Raw genomic sequence first — 18,545 nt, forward strand, 5'->3', positions numbered from 1 at the left:
TTTGTTGTTACAGATCTACTGCATTTTGCCTTTGGGATCATCTCATGTGGTACATGAGATTTTGGCCCCTGCCTTAATTCGAATAATACATTGGAATTGGTTTAGTGCCAAAAAAAAAGGCCCACAACTCACACAATGCAAGATTTTGATTCATTTTTTCCCTACGACATTTAACACTGAATGGCATAACCTACACCTTTTCCAGTTCTACTTATTTAGATACTGTTTTAGACTTACAGTATATACTGCCCCATATTGCTTTGAGCACTCTCTGAGCAGTTTACTACATGATTAAGCTAGGAAATCTTTGCCCCCCCCCCCCCCAGTGATTTTACTGATCTCAGAAGGATGGATGGCTGAATCACCTTTGAGCCAACTACCTGAACTTCTCAGGATCAATCTCAGGTTATGAGTAGAGCTTTTACTTCAGTTTAACCATTGTGCCATGGAGCTCACTGAATCAAAAGGAATCTTATAGGAAGTAAAGTGACCAGAATTATATATACCACTCCAGTTGTGGTTCTGTCATAGATTTCTGTACAAACACTATGATATTGCATAATCTTGAACTGAAAGCTACCTACTTCTGTTGGTTTTTTTGCTTGAATGAGTTTGTAAAGTGTTCTGCATTCCCTCTGACTGTGGAAAACATCCCATGAGATTCATTCTTCTTGCTCTTTTGGTGACTGATTAAAAACTTTCTGTTTTGGACAGCTCAGAAGATTGTGTGACAGATATTCTTCTTTGTTATTGTTGTTTTCCATCTTCCAAACTTGTTTTCATTTTTCTGTTTGTTTTATTTCTTTTAAGCATTGTTTGAAATCCTGTTGCACAGCTCTGCATGCACAGTGGTGATGATGTAATTAGCGGTGGGAAATTGTTATTGATTACAGGAGGTTCACCTTTAATTAAAGATGATTTGGGGATGCACACAACTCACAAATAATGCAGTGTCATTGCATATATACTGAAATCTCCAAAGGAGATTTCATTCAGCAAAAATTTGCAGCTGCCGGTGATATCGCTGTTGCACATGCAGAGCTACACAATAGGATTTCAGCTGCTGATTTGTTTTTAATTGTAGTTCGCTGTCCTGAGCAAGAAGAATGTATTGGAAGGGCAGGGCCTATGTTTTATAAATTAATAAGAACCTATTTGACACCTCTTTGTTTATTCTAGCCCTGCTGTCACTCTCTTTTCACAGATGATCTTGCAGTCTACTGTATTGAGGTCAAATTGGGCCATTTTTATTAATCACATTTATTTATTATATTTCTGATGTTTACATACTGCCTGATTTAGTGACTGGCATTACTCTGGATGGTTTAAAATTAAAAGAAGAAGAAAATTAGCTCATAAATGTACCCCACAAACCCAAGATTTGAACCACATGAACCATACAGTACTTCAGTATTCAGTAGAGCAGAACACAAGTGTTATCAGTCTTTTCTATAACAGCTGTTTCTTCTCCTAATGATTAAGTAAAAACATACCTAATTGGAAGGGTGTTTGATCACTCTTCTTTGGGAAGGAGACATAACTTACTGAGAGCATATATGGTATGAATGCAAAAGATTCCAGATTCAATGTGGGGCATCTTAAGATAGGCTAAGAAGGGTCCCCCTTCCCTACCATCCTGCTAAGCACTGCTTATTTGTGAAAATTAAACTATCCTGGGCTAAATGGACCAAGGGGCTGCCTTGGCATGACTCCCGTTTGTGTTTCTGCTTTGCCTTCCAGGTGTTTTCATTGTTTCTGCCAAGAGGACCCCATTTGGAGCTTTTGGAGGTCTCCTCAAAGACTTCACTGCTACCGACCTCTCAGAGATTGCAGCACGCTCAGCTCTGTCTGCAGGCAAAATATCTCCTGAAATCATTGACAGTTTGATTGTAGGCAATGTCATGCAGGTGGGTGGAATCCAGCAGTTGCCAGTAGCCAATCCACTTACATAGGCACATGCTAAGACTCCTTCCATGTTGGCCCCTGCTCAGTGGCTCTGTTTCAGAGTCAGAAATAAACAACAGCATCTAGAATTCCGCTGTGCCACTTGGGGAAAAAAGTTTCCATTGGAGTATTTTCTGCGTTCTGATGGCTTTGTTGGGGGGTAGGAATACATGAATATATTCTCACACAAAACTGTAAGTCAGTTTTGTGATGGCAGCAAGAGGAGCAACCATTCCTTACAGATAAGCCCTCCTTTTGAACAGCTATTTGGATTCATCCTAAAAGCAAGGCTGTCGTCTTCCTTGACTCTCCGGTCTTTCTGTACTCGTTTTGTTTTGTCGACTTATGGCTTCAAGATTGTGATGGAAACCTCTTGAAGGATTCTGTTATCTGCTTCTCTCCTCCTTGTACTGTCTTACTCTTTCCCCATTTTTGCTGGAATCCATGTTTTGAGATGTACCAAGCAGATGTGATTTGCTGTCCTGTGTGTGTGCTGCTTCTTACAAACCTAAGACCTGCCTCACAGGAGAAGGCTTAATGGTCCGACTTCTTCAGTAATGTTTGCAATATTCCAACAAGACGATAGGTCCGCCAGAAATTTGCTGGTGAGACAGGACATGTCATCCACCCATCCCTGAGATATCCCTGATAGTGGCAATTTGAATAACTTGGCGAACTTTAGATTTAAAACTTTAGATTTATGTCTAGATCCTATACTTGTGAAATCAGAAATCATTCTCAGTATGGCTAGCCTGTATGACAAAAAATAAAAATATTGTAGCACCTTAACGACAAACATTTGCACTGTGAACTTTCATTGATTACAGCCCACTTTTCAGACCCATGGAAGTGGAAGGAAGTTATTGCAGTTCATGGGCATTCACATGGGTGAGGATCAGGATGCATGAAGTTAGTCACTGCAGCAAATTGCTGCTAGTTTAATAGTCACTTAGACTTCTCAACACACACCAAGTTGCATGGCTGGCATATGAACTGAGCTTCTTAACTAGCAGCAGTTTGCTAGGGCAATCTGCATTGTTTGACTTACACCATCTATGTAAGTAACAGGATTTGGGCCATCAAAATAAATGTTAGTGTTTGAGGTGCCACAATACTCCTGTTTTTATTTTTGTTTGCTTTTATTTTACATGCTGAATCAGACTTATGTTCAGAAGAGATTGGTCCAAAGTAGGTGACTCAGATTACAACTGTACAGCCTGATCCTATGCATTGCTTCCAAGTCTGCATAGAATTATAGTATGTGGATTGCCTGTGTCTCAGCTACCTTTCTTTGAGCAAAATTAGCCCATGTGCTTGTGTGTTCTGTTCTTGCAGTGTTCTCCAGATGCTATTTATCTTGCCAGACATGTTGGTTTGCGCATTGGGGTGCCGGTTGCCGTTCCTGCCCTAACAGTCAACAGATTGTGTGGATCAGGCTTCCAATCTATTGCCAATGGATGTCAGGTACTTCATCTGACCTTTCAGTAACTTGTTATTCTATCAAGCTACTCTGCCCCTCTATCTGTCTAGTGCAAGTCAGAATGGCATGCAGACACTTGCACAGACTCTATCCCAGTGCCAGCCTGGAATGTTTAAAATGCATGGTGCCCTTCTTCTGTTTTTCACAGACCCTTTTAACGCTTTCAGTTTTTTAGTCCATCCTCTAGCATGGATCAGGGGGCACAAAAAAGCCAATGAAATGTCCTACGAAATTTATTTCTCCAGCCTTCTAAGTTCAGCATGCGTTCAGAGATGGACTTTGAGCATGCCAGAGCATGGAGTTATGATGCAAAAGGTGACTAGTATCAAGGATCGTTTCTTTTTGTGCTTTTGCTGTCTGAGCCCAATGTAAGAGATTTTGCTGCTTCTTGGGTCAGATGGCAGAAGGTGGATTCTGAGTTACGCACATTTAAAGAACAAGCTGGGAGCAGAAACGGGTGACTGAGGATGATCTCTTGCCCCACAGGCTCCTCATGAGGAGTAGACGTCTGAGCCTGTAGCAGTTTTCAGAGTTGGAACTAGGGTGGGGAATGGAGATATTTTCAAGAACTTGCAGAAAGATTGTTGTTTCCAAGACAGACAAAGGTGTGTGCCTATACCTAGACTGGAGTTCATACAAGACACAAATCGCCTTCTGCTAAGGCTGTCCCTCCCGATAGCATCACCTAGCTCATAACACCCAGTCCTTGTTCTAGATTTGCAATGGATTCAAGTGTTTGCTGAAGCAACTATCTTTTCCAGTTAAGAATTTATGCTTTTAATCTGAAATGGGGGTATAATGAATGTCTAATGTTCTGTTTTTTTCCTTCTCACTTGAAACAGGAAATTTGCCTTAAGGAATCAGAGGTAGTGCTGTGTGGTGGAGCTGAAAACATGAGTCAGTCCCCATATACTGTTCGAAATATCCGCTTTGGAACAAAACTTGGTCTTGATCTCAAGGTATGAGCGTGAGTTGCTTTGATGTTCTTCTTCTTGGCATCTTTCTATATGTACTTGATTTCTTTTTTCTTTCTTTTTCTTACATTTTTTTCTTCCTTTTTTCATCTTGAATAATTTGTCTATTGATGTTTAAAAATGTTGTTATATTTTATATGTTGTTATATATGTTGGAAGCAGCCTAGAGTGGTCGTTCGACTAGATAGACGGGGTATAAATGCAATAAAATAAATAAATTTATTCTATAGATATATAACAATCTATGTAAGTATATATATCGTAGTAGAGCAGAGATTGGGCTTGGTGAGCCAGAGTAGCATGGCCTTTGGAATAGCCAGGATCTGGATCTGTTACCTCGATGTCCCTGTTCCCTCTCAGCCTAGCTGTAATCTTCGCAGTAGTGGGTGTAGGCGGTTGATGGATTTCCCAGCCATGACATATTCTTGGGAGTGGCCTCTGTTGTAATGAAGGCTTTGGGGTGGTCTTGAATGGGCCGTTAAGATCCACTATCTTTGCTAGCGAGTTGCTTGTAGGAGAAATAAAACTGCTAGCAGTGGATGACTTGAGTTTTTGTTTAAGTGTTTTTCTGTAGTGGCATGAAAAGAAACTCCTGGAAAAAGCTTGAGCTGGCAGTTTTCATGCTGTACATCTTTTTTCCCCTTTAGTTGTGAAGTAGGTCTCCAGGCAAAGGCCAACATGCTGGCTACTGCACTGCCCTTTGCCACCTCTATATTCTATGGCCATTAACTGATTGTCATAAAAAGAATATTCTATCCTGTTGCTCTGGTGGGTGGATGTACACAAATAAGCATGGACACAAATAAGAGAGAGTAGACAGAATGGAGATGTCTGCATTTTTGGACATTTCTTGGACACATTGTCATGGAGGGTGTCACAATGAGGGATTGTACTTCAAAATGTAATCCTGAATCACTCTTTAAGTATCTAGTCATGCTTGGCAGGTATTTTGAAAGCTGGCTTCTGTAAGGAGATGGGCCTTTACTCTTCTCGAAATGAGGAAGAGTCCCTATTATCTCCACTCCCTGCTAGTCTTAAAGCATGCTTCTGGCTCATGTCAGAGCAAAATGCAGAATAAAGCTGCCCTATAAAGTGACTGTGGCCATTTCTTTTCAGAAATTCTGAACCAGTGTTCCAAACTTACATTGAGAATGTATCAACTTGTGGATTCCTGGAGTGATTTCACCTGTAAAATGATGCTGTTTGTGTATGTTTCCTAGGCGAAAGTATGGTTGCTTACGTTCATTTGGGACACTCTAGTAACCTTATTATCCCTGCTGCCAAAGTACTGCCCCACTGCCATAGGGCAGGACAGTTGGGGTGGCAGCAGCAACAATTACATCTGGAGCAGTAGAAAAGCTAAGGATGGTTTTAATCCCGGGAGCTCTGCTCACAGGGCAAAAAAGAACATAATCTGTATCTTTTTTTAAAAAAACCAAACAACTCAAAGATCAATAGTTATTTTCATTTTTTTACTTAGGGAATCATATTATGGCCTATAGCCTGCCTTCCAAGTTGGGAATCTGTCTGATCTTGTTTTAAAAACAATCCTGTCCCCCCAAACATTTTGCAAAGACAAGCCCAAGTCTTCAAACTGAATAGATAATGAAGGTCAAGCAATAGTACTGTGTTCTGTTCTATTTCTGTTGGTGAGAGGGGCCATGTGCTGTTTTAGAGCTCTGAAGCTCTTTGCAGGATGGGGGGAAACTAGTTGGTTTTTTCTGCAGGGACTGGTCATGAATTTCACATTTATTTCTAAGTAAAAGTGGACACTTCAGAATACAGAATTCCACACCTGGGTATTAAATTCTCCATTTGTTTGATGTTATGGACACACGGGAAGTATGAAATGTCTGTGCCCCTATGTTAGAAGCATGGAATAGCTATGGAATTATACCAACGTTCTGAAATGCTCTTGTTTATTCTGACATCCTGTTGCATTGCTTCCTAGCTGGAAGATACGTTGTGGGCGGGGTTAACAGATCTGCATATTAAGACCCCTATGGCTATTACGGCTGAAAACCTTGCTGCGAAATATAACATCACAAGGGAGGAATGCGATCGCTATGCCCTGAAGTCACAGCAAAGGTGGAAAGCTGGTCAGTAAACTGCAGATATAATGGATTGGAGGTGTACCATCCATTTCAAGTAGCAGGTGTAATTTTCACAAATACCTAATGATGTAAGTGTGCCTCTTCTAGGTGAGGAGTGCAAGGCGGAGCTCATGGGCTGCAACTACTCCCTCCAGGATCCAAAATGCAGCTAATCCAACAACCTTGGGCATCAAAAGGACCCCTACACCCTGAAAATGATTTGCTCAAAAAACCTTGCACCTTCTAGAGAACACGGGGAACAGTTTTACCATGATACACATATAGGCGTGCAACCCCACACTCAAACAATTAATATTATTTTTTTAAATGGTTTGCCTCCAGAGGACATAATTTTTTTCAGTTAAAAAAATTTGCAAAGAGAAATGTGGGTGGTGAAGGGAGTGGGAGGGGGTGCAGCCCTCCAAGTTCTGGGGGTTGGGCATGTGTGGCAGTCAGACCGCTACAAGTTGCCCACTCCTGGTTTAGAGGGTACCTCTTGAAGCTGCCAGGAGGAACTAGCAGACTGCTTGGATGAAGAAAGAAGTCTGGATGTAAGGGAGACAATGCAAAATGGAAGAATTCTAAGCACAGAAATACGTTTTAAGTATCAGAATTAAACCGAGCTCACCGTTTTTCCATGTAAAGATTTATTCCTGGTTATCTCCGGGTTTCTTCATTTTAGGAATAAAATTTGGACCAGAGGACTTGGAATAATTCTGTTGTTATTGACTTTCTGCTTTTGGCTTTTGCATGTTTGTAGGTGATGAAGCTGGTTATTTCAAGGCTGAGATGGCACCTATTGAAGTAAAAACGAAGAAGGGCAAGCAGATTATGGAACAGGACGAGCACCCCCGACCCAAGGCAACAATGGAAGAGTTGGGAAAGCTCCCTCCGGTCTTCAAGAAAGATGGAACCGTCACTGCTGGCAACGCCTCGGTGAGCCATGCAGTTTGAGACTTTGGACTAAGAGCAGGTTGCATGAAGAGTTTAAAAAAGGCCAAGGCATTTGCAAGTCTGCAAATGATTTCCCCTTTACTCACTGTACACATCCATGTTTTCCTTTCCCTAGGACTGAAGACAGACTACTGTCATTTTTAGTGCCATTTTTGTAGTGGGTTATCCTTGCCTACAGAGTAGGCCCATTTGAATCAAGATAATTTATGGAGTACGTGACTAATTGGATCCCCATAAATTCAGTGGGCGTAAAGGTAAAGGTTCCCCATGACACTTAGTCCAGTCATGTCCAACTCTAGGGTGCGATGCTCATCCCCGTTTCCAAGCCATAGAGCCAGCGTTTTGTCCAAAGACAGTTTCTGTGGTCACGTGGCCAGCGCGACTAGACACGGAACGCCGTGACCTTCCCACCGAGGTGGTACCTATTTATTGACTCGTATTTTTTTACATGCTTTCGAACCACTAGGTTGGCGGGAGCTGGGACAAGCGACGGGAGCTCACTCCGTTGCATGGATTCGATCTTACAACTGCTGATCTTCTGACCTTGCAGCACAGAGGCTTCTGCGGTTTAACCCACAGTGCCACCACATCCCTTCAGTGGGCCTACTTTAGTGCAATTTATTATGCTAAGCAACAGGTTTTTGGTAACTGTCCATCACTGATTGCTTTAGCTTAGGCTGGCCTTCCATAAAAACATCCTTCAGGGCAGTTCAGTTTTTCTAGTCCAGGGTAGCTATTTTGATCCAGCAAAATGTGTGTGTTCATTTTTTTCCCCAGCTAAGGGTACACTCCACCATTACTGTATTTTTTCCATTTATAAGATGACCCCCCCTTTTTCTAACCCCAAATTAGACAAAGCAGGGATCAAAGGGCTCCCTTTTTTGCTAAGCCCCGTGCCTTCGCGAAAGGCAAGGAAAGCGGCTGTCAAAGTGACTGCCGCTTTTCCTTACCTTTTGAGAAGCCACAGAGCTTGGCAAAAAGGAAAGGAGCAATGCCTCCCCTTCCTTTTTGCTAAGCCACATGCCTTCGCAAAAGGCAGCGGTAAAGAGCTGCCTTCTGTGTATGAAACAACCCTGAATTTTTTCTCAAATTATTTAAGGAAAAGGTGTCCTTTTATAACGGGAAAAATACGGTATTTTATTCCTGATGTTTTGTGTGTTGTGCTTCTCTTTCTAGGGGATATGTGATGGAGCTGGTGTGGTGGTCATAGCAAGTGAAGATGCTGTTAAGAAGCACAGTCTCACTCCTTTGGCTAGAATAGTATCCTATCATTCAGTTGGATGTGACCCAAACATCATGGGCATTGGTAAGCCACAGCCTCAGTTACATGGCTGCTGATAGTGCAAAGCACACCCCAGCCGGTACAGAATGAGTCCCAAAGTGCAGGCATGGCTACGAGCGTCAAACCATATGTTGTGGGAACAGCATTCTGAACCAGTGGAAGAAGACATGCTGGTTGCATTTGCTTTCTCCCCCACCTCCTGTGTTTCCTGTTTCATTTTTCTTTTTAACCCAGACCTGCTACCCCCACTGAGAAGAAAAGCAGCCCAATATTCATGAAAACCTAAAACGAGTGACCTGAAAAATGGTCAAAATTGAAAGAGCATGTCTGTGCAAGGAATAAATGGTCTCAGTGGCCTTGCTATCTTTTATGGGCTTACATGGGCCGTTCTCTACTGGGAAATGCTCAATTTCTAAATAAATACTTTACAATGAATAGTTCAACAGTCACAGAATGAAACAAGCATGGAGGAAAGGAATTTGTCACGGTTAGTACAGATGTTATGAGCATAATCCAGCAATCATGGCAGCATATTTTATGCAGCTCAGAAAGGCGATAGAAGTAATGTTATTTGTGTGGTGAGGAAATCCTTCTCCCACATCAGAACTACTCCCTTGAAAGAGGATATGTTGAATGGGCAGGTCATGGGCAGCTGGTAAAGCCTCTGTTTCTTCCTTTTTCTTCTCTCTCCCTCACCCATCCCATGCAATAAGCACAAAATATGAAATATTGTGAAGAGATTGTATAGCACACATCCAATGTTAATATGTGCAAAATCTCAAAATAAGAGAGCTTTTTTTCTGTTGGGCATGGAACACATGAGATTCATCTTAAAGCTGAAAGAGATTGTAGCTAGCCTCTGCAATTCACTTTGTGAGTCTCAGAGATAAGCAGCTTTCAGATATCAGAGGGGACTTAGACCATCAGTGCTGAAATCCAGCTGCTTATTTTACCATTGCTGCCAAAAATCGGTGGCAATTGGAATAGTACTCCATTGTGCAGGAGGGGGTAGAAGGTACATTGTGCACCATAGACCCCTGTGAGGAAGCAAGGCAGAGAGTACCCCAGAAGTGAATGAAAGAAAATGAGACAATTATTTGGGTTTGTTTTTTTCCCCTGTGGCCCTTCACATGTGAGTGTTACAACTCCTAGGCTGCCTAAGAAGCACTGAAAAGGAATTCCTTTGTTTATTCATTCTGTGTTTTTTTAACATAGGTCCAGTCCCTGCTATTACAGAAGCGCTGAAGAAAGCTGGCCTGTCTCTGAAAGACATGGACTTGGTTGAGGTAGGAACGGCTGTGCAGAAAGCAAAAGACTCAGATTGTTATGGTGCAACTAGGTGTACAAGATGTCAAGAGTCTCAACGGGTGTTCATGTGTGTTGTTTGTTACATGCTCCCTCCATTACACACTGAGCATGAATGGCTAGGAGAAGAAATAATATTTTTATCTTTATAATAATACCTTTGAACTAGAGATGGAGGTATTTGTATATGAATATGAATCTCCTCCCTGCATAGATGGCGTGCTCGTCTTCCCTCCTCCTGCCAGGAGTGGCTAGCTGACTAGGTGCTCCGGAGCAATTGGAAGGAAGAGCAAGGCCGGCAGTGGAAGCGGATGTGTGAGTGGATGGGGCCGGCCCCTTGTTAACTCCAGCTGTGCTGGGGCATTCGTCTACAAATATCCCCATCTCTACTTTGAACTGCAGAGCTGGAAGGGACCTTATGGATCATCAAGTCCAGCCTGTGTCAAGGAGGCCCAGTGGGGAATTGAACTCCCAACCGCTGTAATTTAAATAAACATGCACGCACACAAAACCAGCACTTCTGGCAAGTTCCCCAAGTTATATGCTAAGTAATTCTGAAATTTCTAGTATATACCTTTAGTCTGTGATTCCTTCCCCCAAGCTGCATCCTACGCCACATTTTAAGGTGTAAGAAAGGACAGCCCCAGGTAGAGTGTTGCATTGTCCACCTTGAGAGTGTTCACAGCTTTCCTTTCTCTTTTGTGTGTTTCAAGGTTAATGAAGCTTTCGCACCACAGTACTTGGCAGTGGAGAAGGTTTTGGGTCTGGATCCAGAGAAAACGAACATCCATGGGGGAGCCATTGCTTTGGGTCACCCTCTGGGAGCATCTGGTACAAGGATCACGGCTCATCTGGTTCACGAACTAAGGTTAGTACTGTATATTGCATTCTAATTTTTGTTATTAATATTACAGAATATACAGTATGTTTGAGAAAGGTCCTAGCTGAGCGGCAAAGCATATGCTCTCCTTGCAGAAGGTCTCAAGTATAGCCCCTGGCACGTCCCCTTAAAAAAAGAATATGGTAATTGATGATGGGAAAATCCTCCCCCTGAGATCCTTCCTGCCAGAGTAGATAACAATGGGTCATATAGATAGCCTGAGCCAGTATTTTTACCATGGTTTGGGGGTCTCGAAGATAAATTGGACATGTGAGTGTATTGATTTGTGGACTGAGCCTGTTTTTTGAGCTGACTTGAAGAGATGCGAGTGATTTTAGTGTATAAACAGGGCTGTACCTGGTCAGTGCCTAGATAAGAATCCTTCTCAGAACCCTGTCTGTGCCACCTTGAACTCTTAAGACAGGCAGAACACTAGTAAATACAGTGGTGCCTCGCTTGACGAGGATAATCCGTTCCAGCAGAATCGCTGTAGAATGAAATCGTTGTCAAGTGAAAGTAAAAAACCCATTGAAATGCATTGAAAACCGGTTCAATGTGTTCCAATGGGCGAAATACCTCAGCGTCCAGCGAAGATCCTCCATAGGGCAGCCATTTTCCAGTGCCTGTATAGTGAGGAATCCATCCTAAAACACAGCGGGGAGCCATTTTGCACAGTGGGCAGCCATTTTGAAAACCCGACAATCAGCTGTTTTGATCGTTGTTATGTGAAAAATCGGTTCCCAAAGCAGGGAACCGATCGTTGTTAAGCGAAAAAAAACCATACAAACAATACTCATCGTTAAGCGGTTTCCTCACCTAATGAGGTAATTGTCAAGCGGGGCACCACTGTAAAACAATACTGGCTCTTTGCAGCTTGGCACAGATCCATAAGACTAGTATAAGGTCCAAGGGGTGGCTGGCTCTATTCCCTACTTCCAGCAAGTATGCCAGGCTGCAGAGCTACTGTAAGAAGCTCCAAGTGACATCCATGCAATACAATCCTATGCTATGGCCATCCATACCTGTAAGTTTCTTGTGGAGCCAAAGGGCTGTTAGAAATCAAGTAACAGAATGATCTACTGTAATCTACACCCTTCAGCATATTCCTTTAGAATATAAAACAAATAACTGAAGCCATTACTGCAGTGTCTAAAGATCTTTTTTTAATGGTTCTGTCTTGCTTTTTATAGGCGTCGTGGAGGCAAATATGCAGTTGGTTCTGCTTGCATTGGAGGTGGCCAAGGTATAGCTGTCGTCATTGAAAATACAGCCTAAGAACTTCAGTAACCAAACATTGAACTCTGCAGCTATCCCTTCGCATGAAGATTTTAGAAGGGAGAGGATGGCTCCTCTTGTCTGCAAATTCAGAACCTCAGCAGCATTAACTATCAAGCAGACTGAAGGAAGAAATGCAAAATAATTTTTAAAGAAAAGAACTAAATAATCTCTAATTTGACTGTGTGGATCTAGACATAATCTTCCCTGATTTGCTACCTCCTGCTAAGTTTAATTCTTGACACACACAGAGGAATTTTCTGGAATAAATAATAAACTGCCTAGTATTTACTAAGTGCAATTCATGTCACAGCAAAGATGTGCCAAGACCAGCGTTTCCCAACTTGGGGGGTCAGGACCTCCAAAGGAGATTGCAGAGTGTTTTCTTTTTGGGGGGGGGGGTGTCACAGGATCGCCTTATATGTGTTGTAGCCCTTGTTAAATCATTTCTTCCCTGACCTTTCAAAGTGGGATATTAAGGTTAGCATGCCTGTGTATGTATGAGAAACAGCTCCTTTGGGGGAGAAAGCATCTTTTACTTTCTGAGAAGGGACGACTACCACTGAATTTCACTGGAACTTTTCTGCAAGTTATAAGAATTTTCTAAGAATTTTGCACCACCAGAAAATGCAAGCTTTTGTTATATGGATTTTATATAAACCGCTTGACCTGTGTAATCCTTCAATGAGGGCTGTGAGCAGTGTGTGACAGATAACCAATGTGCCTCACAAAATAAAAATAAAAATTATACTGAATTCATGCGAAGAATTTTAGTCTGGTAGCCTCGTGAGCAATCCTGTGGTCTCCAGAGAAAGGAACCATAGGTGCTCAGTTTTTGTGCCTTGGCCAGTCCAGCCTGAAAGAGCATCAGAAGCAGGGACTTCTTCTTTACAGACTCTTCAGTTCCTTAACCACTTCCCTAGGATTGCTCTGCTCATTGAGGATATGAGGTAGTTGTTTTCTCTCTCTCTTTTTTTTTTAGCACAGAAAATCTGTCGGCTTTTTTCGTGAAATGGAAGCCTACCTAACTAGCTTAAAAGGTATCCAGCAGCCTTTTAAATAGTACAGCTCTTTCAGGTCCATCTCCAGCCACCAGATGGTGCCTTTTCACCACATTGCTTCCTTGTTGCGCTGATGAATGTACTCTTCCTGCTTTGCTGGCTTCTGTGTCTATAAATTAAGGAATTGTTTCTCCATAGACAGTTGTTATGTTTCAGTATTCCTTTGTGGCATTAGGACTACCAAAGGACACTGATGAAAATGTAAAATACAATTTTAAGTTTTGTTATTTTTATTAGGATGGATGACTCTTATATAAGCTTCAGCACAGCTCCGAATCTTGACTGTCTTCCTGTCTAGGGTCAGAATGGATTTCTTTTGCATGAGTCCAACTGATCAGAGACCCTAACCACTGTGTCTGACAAGGCTACATGTATGTGATTTTGTCCAAGATACCAGTGGTGTTCATTCTTATCTTCTGCCAGGTTGCCACGTTACCACCTACCTCATCATACATGCTGATATACCTCACACTTTAAAAGCTTGGGATGCACTGCTAACCCACCTTCCCACAGGATGTGTAAGAGAGTTTCTGCTTGAAGAGTTGTACACCTGTAAAATAGTCAGTAGGTAACCGTGCAGAATTATGCACCTTGAGCATACTAAGACTGCAACCTACCAGTTTCTAGTGGACCCTACGTGAGCACTCATCGAGTTCTACAAGATCAAATGTCTACCTGGTCAAGGAAGCACAAAGGCAACAAACCACTGCAACTCCCAAAGCTTGTTGACTACAAAATGAAGAACCCAGCTAGTCAAGAGCTGGCAGGGGCTTACTCTCCCAGTCCCATTTAACCAGGTGTTTGGGATTCAAGCCACACTGGCATGCTCACCCAAGACAAAATTCTGAGTATTAGTTTTCCTTTTCACTGGCCTGTCATTCAGCCAAAAGGGAGTACACCAAGGTTACGTTTTCTGATCCAGGGGAGATATGCTTTCTCTGCCTAGAATTTACATTTTGTTCCATATATTCTATGCAAGTAACATTTGACTGACTAATTACGTATGTTTGCTGCTATCCTCCTACCTAAACACAGGGAGGAAAAGAAATCACTTAAGTGCTTCCTTCCACTTCTGTGGAAGGTCCTTATTGCATGACCCACCTGCATAACCAATTTCGCAGCCAATGTGAAGAATGGACAAGGAATGGGGATCCTGCTGGAGCAGGGGTACTATTGCACAGTTTCCCTTTCATTCTGCATTCAGGCAACTGGATACCTAGAATCCTGTTGGCAAGCAGAGCATAACGACATCACAAGTGGAACGTTCCGCATTTGCCCTGCTGGCTTCAAGGCAGAGATTGCTGGATTCCTTTGCAAAAGTGGCAGGAAAGGGGAAACCACATGAACCAATCATTTGACCTGTGATTCCTCAGGAAGACTGTGGATATTAACCACTGATTTCACTGATGGTATGACTATGCAGTAGAAAAAATGTAAATTGATCTGCTGCAGAACTGCACCCAGGAAATTGAATTTTCCCAAGTTGCTTCAGCCAACTACACTGGAGTCAGCAAACAGGAAGAATTTGCCCGTCGGCACTTATTTATTTAAATATTTTTATCCTGCCTTTCTTCTTAAAAAGAACCCACTTGTTAGCACCTTGTTAAGGTAGCTCTCCTGCAGCCATCCAGATTTGCAGGAGACAAGACTATAGTAGAGCTAGCTTAATGAGCTGCAAACAAGGGTTGGCTGCCAGTTTTCCTTTCTGCCAATTTCCTCCTCACCGACTCTCTTTCCCCCCCCTCCTAGATGCTCTAGTCTAGTGCAGTGGTTCTTAACCTTTTTGAAAGAAACGCCCCCTTGAGCCATTGAGGAAGTTATCATCGCCCCCCTCCCCGCGGTGATGATATCTTATTTATTTATTTATTTATTTATTTATTTATTTATTTATTTATTTATTTAAGACGCTTAAATCCAATGACCCCTGAAAACAAAATTAAATTCCAAGAAAATGAAATGCCCCCCAAAAAGTAACATTTAATGATTTAGTTGCAAGTGAATTTTAAGACGCAAAAAGAAATATAAAAAGGGCATAAAAACAAATGCAGGAACTAAAAATTTCAAGACATAAAGTCTGAAACGAAATTAAAATTGGAGGAAAATATATACATTCATGCACACTGTAAAAAGGCTGCAGCCATCTTCACAGGTTTGGCTTGCTCCAGCGCCCCCCTACCGCCCCCTTCTGCTCCAGCGCCCCCACGCCGCCCCTTTTCGTTCTACCGCCCCCCTGAAAAATGAAATCGCCCCCTGGGGGGCATTATCGCCCACGTTAAGAACCACTGGTCTAGTGCACCAGAGCTTAGCATCAAGCCTTCAAAAATAAATAATTTGGGGGCAGGGGGTGCTCAGCTAAGAGGAACTGGGACTCCATGAATTCTCTTTTTCAACTTCTCAGAGCCAGCTTCAGGTTGAACATCGCATCAGCTCAAGCAATCACTGCCGGATCAAATGCATTTAATTGGGGGGTGGGGTGGAATAGGGGAAGGGGAAAACTTGGAGAGAAAACTTCAGGCTGATTCACATTGACTTGTACATCATGTAAGCAATTGGAAATAATATGAATCTAGCAATCCTAATTCTGGAACCTTTCCTGCCTTCTTTGTCAATGTAGTCACCCTTAATTTTATTTAAAATTCTGCATTTGCAATTATTGGCTTGATGAGTTCTTCTTGTTTGTCTCTGCCCAAATACAGCCCTCTTCTCTCCAGACATTAGGCTGTACTGTCGTAAAATGACTTTTCTGTTAAAACCTTCCTTATGGGCAAATCTGGTACAGCTGCGAAGCCATTTTTAATGGGCTTTTCATAGGATCTTCACTACAGTTTCTCTTTTGCGTGTCTCCCAGCTTTGGGCATGTAAAGGCAGTTTCCCTTTTCACCTAGAGCTGACAAGGGGTCCTTGGTAGAAAGGTTCTGACCTCTCCAAATTGGCCAGACAAGGGTATTCATGTGCAGATTAGCCTTTGATAACAGTCCAACAGATATTGACCACAGCTTATAAAGGAGGAGTCCATTAATTGAGAACATCACCCGTGCTGCTCATATTTCTACAACACTGCTCTTCATGAAAAACAAACTTTTAACTTTCCATAGCTCAACTTCTTTCAATGTATTTTTTTTGTTTCTAAATTGCTGGATCGAAACAAGCATTTCTTCAGTGTCGCTCTGGTACGATTTTATCAACCCATCTATTTTGTCTTGGTCTCCAGGACTACTGTGTTCAGCAGCTTTGCCAGTACAGTCTTGGTACCTCTGATTTATTTGGCACCACTGTAAGGCACATGATCAAAAAATCCCTTTAACTCCTTCTCACTGAAGGTTGGGGGGTTTGTTCTTTAAAAGAGTTGTTCCAATTGCAATACTTCCTCTGGTTTTCATAATATTGTTCTGACTTAAGAAGGGAGACGAGATGTCTCTTTTACATGTTTGAAAGAGAGAGAGAGAATCTAGAACAAATTATTCAAACAATGGAGACTAAAAGATAGCAATTTGCAAGGAGTAAACCATCACCCAGCCTCAAGATAACCAGTTCTGGGGCATTTTTCCTTGTTATACACCTAAGTAGAAAGGCATCCTGTAACATGCGTGCAGCTAAAGACACACTAAGACAATCTTCCCCATCTTAAGCCAAACTACAAGTTCCAACAAATCCACCCAGACAGTTGAGACTCAGAGTCCAACCCATCGAAAAGGAACCCATAGTTTGTCAGCAGTGTTAAAACTAAAGGTGCCTGAAGTAGATTCTTGGGGGGGGGGATGAAATAAATACACAATATTTTTGCACCTTATTCTCCCTAATGCATCTTCAGTTTTTCCCTCTGAGAAGCAGGGAAAGAGTGAAAGCAGAAGCCACAACATTTGTAATGATTATTTGGACAGAAAGTTGACTCAACCTTCCATCCTTATCAGGTTGGTACACTGAGTTCCCAGCTCGCTTGAATGTGTGGGTGGGCGGGCGGGCAATGTGTAGCCCGCATACACATTGTGGCAGATTGAATATGTAACGCCTTGTCTTAAAAAGCATTTCACTCATACCAAAAGAGAAAATATCTCATTACAGTAGGACCCCCATATTTTCTGGGGATTGGTTCCACACACACCCCACAGATATTGAAAACCATGTATAATAGTGAACACTATAAGTAGCATGGAAAAAGAAAAAAAGAATTGTTTTCACATGTATTACCAAAACTGGCCACTAGAGGATGTGAGAGACTGTGCTATACTTCACTGACAAGTATTCATAGCACGACCTCTGGTTCATTCTAGTGGCTGGTTCTGGTAATACATGTGAAAATAGTTTTTTTTCTGGATTTTGTTCTTTTAATATTTTTAATATTTTCAGACCATGGATAAGTGGAACTGTCGATACTGATTCCATGGATAAGGGGGTCCTACTGTACAGTACTATGTTTTTCTTGGTTCACTATATTTTCCACATTTCTACTGTAACATATGCTTCCTTTACTCTTTAAATGTTATCAATAGGGAAGCCATAGATGACTGGGTGGCTTGACATGCCATGTCAGTCAGAGTTCTGTAGAGCTCCCTGGCCGTCTTTCTGTCTAGCATTCTCTCCACATCTGGACCAAAGGTTGGTTGGTTTGTCTATCTAGGTGCTCAACTTCAAAGGGGTGGGCAACTTGTTTTTGGACTGCATTTCCAAAAGTGTAGCCAGTGGTGAGGATAGTGGACATTGGAATCCAACAAGATTTGGAGACCCGTATCTTCCTCACGCCCATTCTTTATAAAGTTTGCAGTCTCCATCTTGTATGATAAAGGAATGATGGTCTGAGGAGGAGCAAGAAAAGGGGCTGTGAATTTGGTTGCAGTAAAGTTCTTCCATAGCCATTTGGGCCTCCACAGTTGCAGGTGTTTGTCATTCTTATCTTATGCTGCAGGAGAAACCAAGGTGATTAGTTGATTAACCTGGCAGTGAATGCCTCGTTGAGCAACAGGGACTCTGCACAGTAATGATTTAGTGTTAATGAGCATCTGAGATTTAATAGATGCCTGGGAGGATCTACTGCTAAAAAGAGTTGTGTTTGCTAAGCTAGAAACCATTCCCAGTCAAGAGAACCTGCTAGTGAAATATTTGTCAAAAATATCATTCCAGTGGGTACAAATGGTACTGAACTCTCCTAAGAGGGGAGATCTGCAATTATCTTTGTCATGTGCAGTCAAGTCGGAAGCAATTTATAGCAACCAAAATAGGATCTTCAAGCTCTGAAATAAGCTTGTGATATTTAAGGAGTGGTTTTACCAGTGTCACATCCTCAGTGAGTTTCCCTGGAC

At 42.1% G+C, this 18,545-nt stretch overlaps 1 protein-coding gene across 1 annotated transcript in view; it reads left to right on the forward strand.

Moving 5' to 3' along the window:
* The window catches only part of ACAA2 (acetyl-CoA acyltransferase 2), a 16,567-nt gene extending 3,621 nt beyond the window's left edge, over window positions 1–12,946 (forward strand). The window contains exons 2-10 of the mRNA XM_020813491.3: window positions 1,741–1,907; window positions 3,280–3,408; window positions 4,267–4,383; window positions 6,350–6,497; window positions 7,252–7,427; window positions 8,622–8,751; window positions 9,943–10,013; window positions 10,746–10,900; window positions 12,103–12,946. Coding sequence (XP_020669150.2) covers window positions 1,741–1,907; window positions 3,280–3,408; window positions 4,267–4,383; window positions 6,350–6,497; window positions 7,252–7,427; window positions 8,622–8,751; window positions 9,943–10,013; window positions 10,746–10,900; window positions 12,103–12,187 — 1,178 coding nt within the window. The 3' untranslated portion in view covers window positions 12,188–12,946. The remainder of the gene's footprint in view (window positions 1–1,740; window positions 1,908–3,279; window positions 3,409–4,266; window positions 4,384–6,349; window positions 6,498–7,251; window positions 7,428–8,621; window positions 8,752–9,942; window positions 10,014–10,745; window positions 10,901–12,102) is intronic.
* Window positions 12,947–18,545: the final 5,599 nt, after the last annotated feature.

Source organism: Pogona vitticeps, chromosome 2 (genome assembly GCF_051106095.1).
Source record: "Pogona vitticeps strain Pit_001003342236 chromosome 2, PviZW2.1, whole genome shotgun sequence".
Classification (NCBI taxonomy): Eukaryota; Metazoa; Chordata; class Lepidosauria; order Squamata; family Agamidae; genus Pogona; species Pogona vitticeps.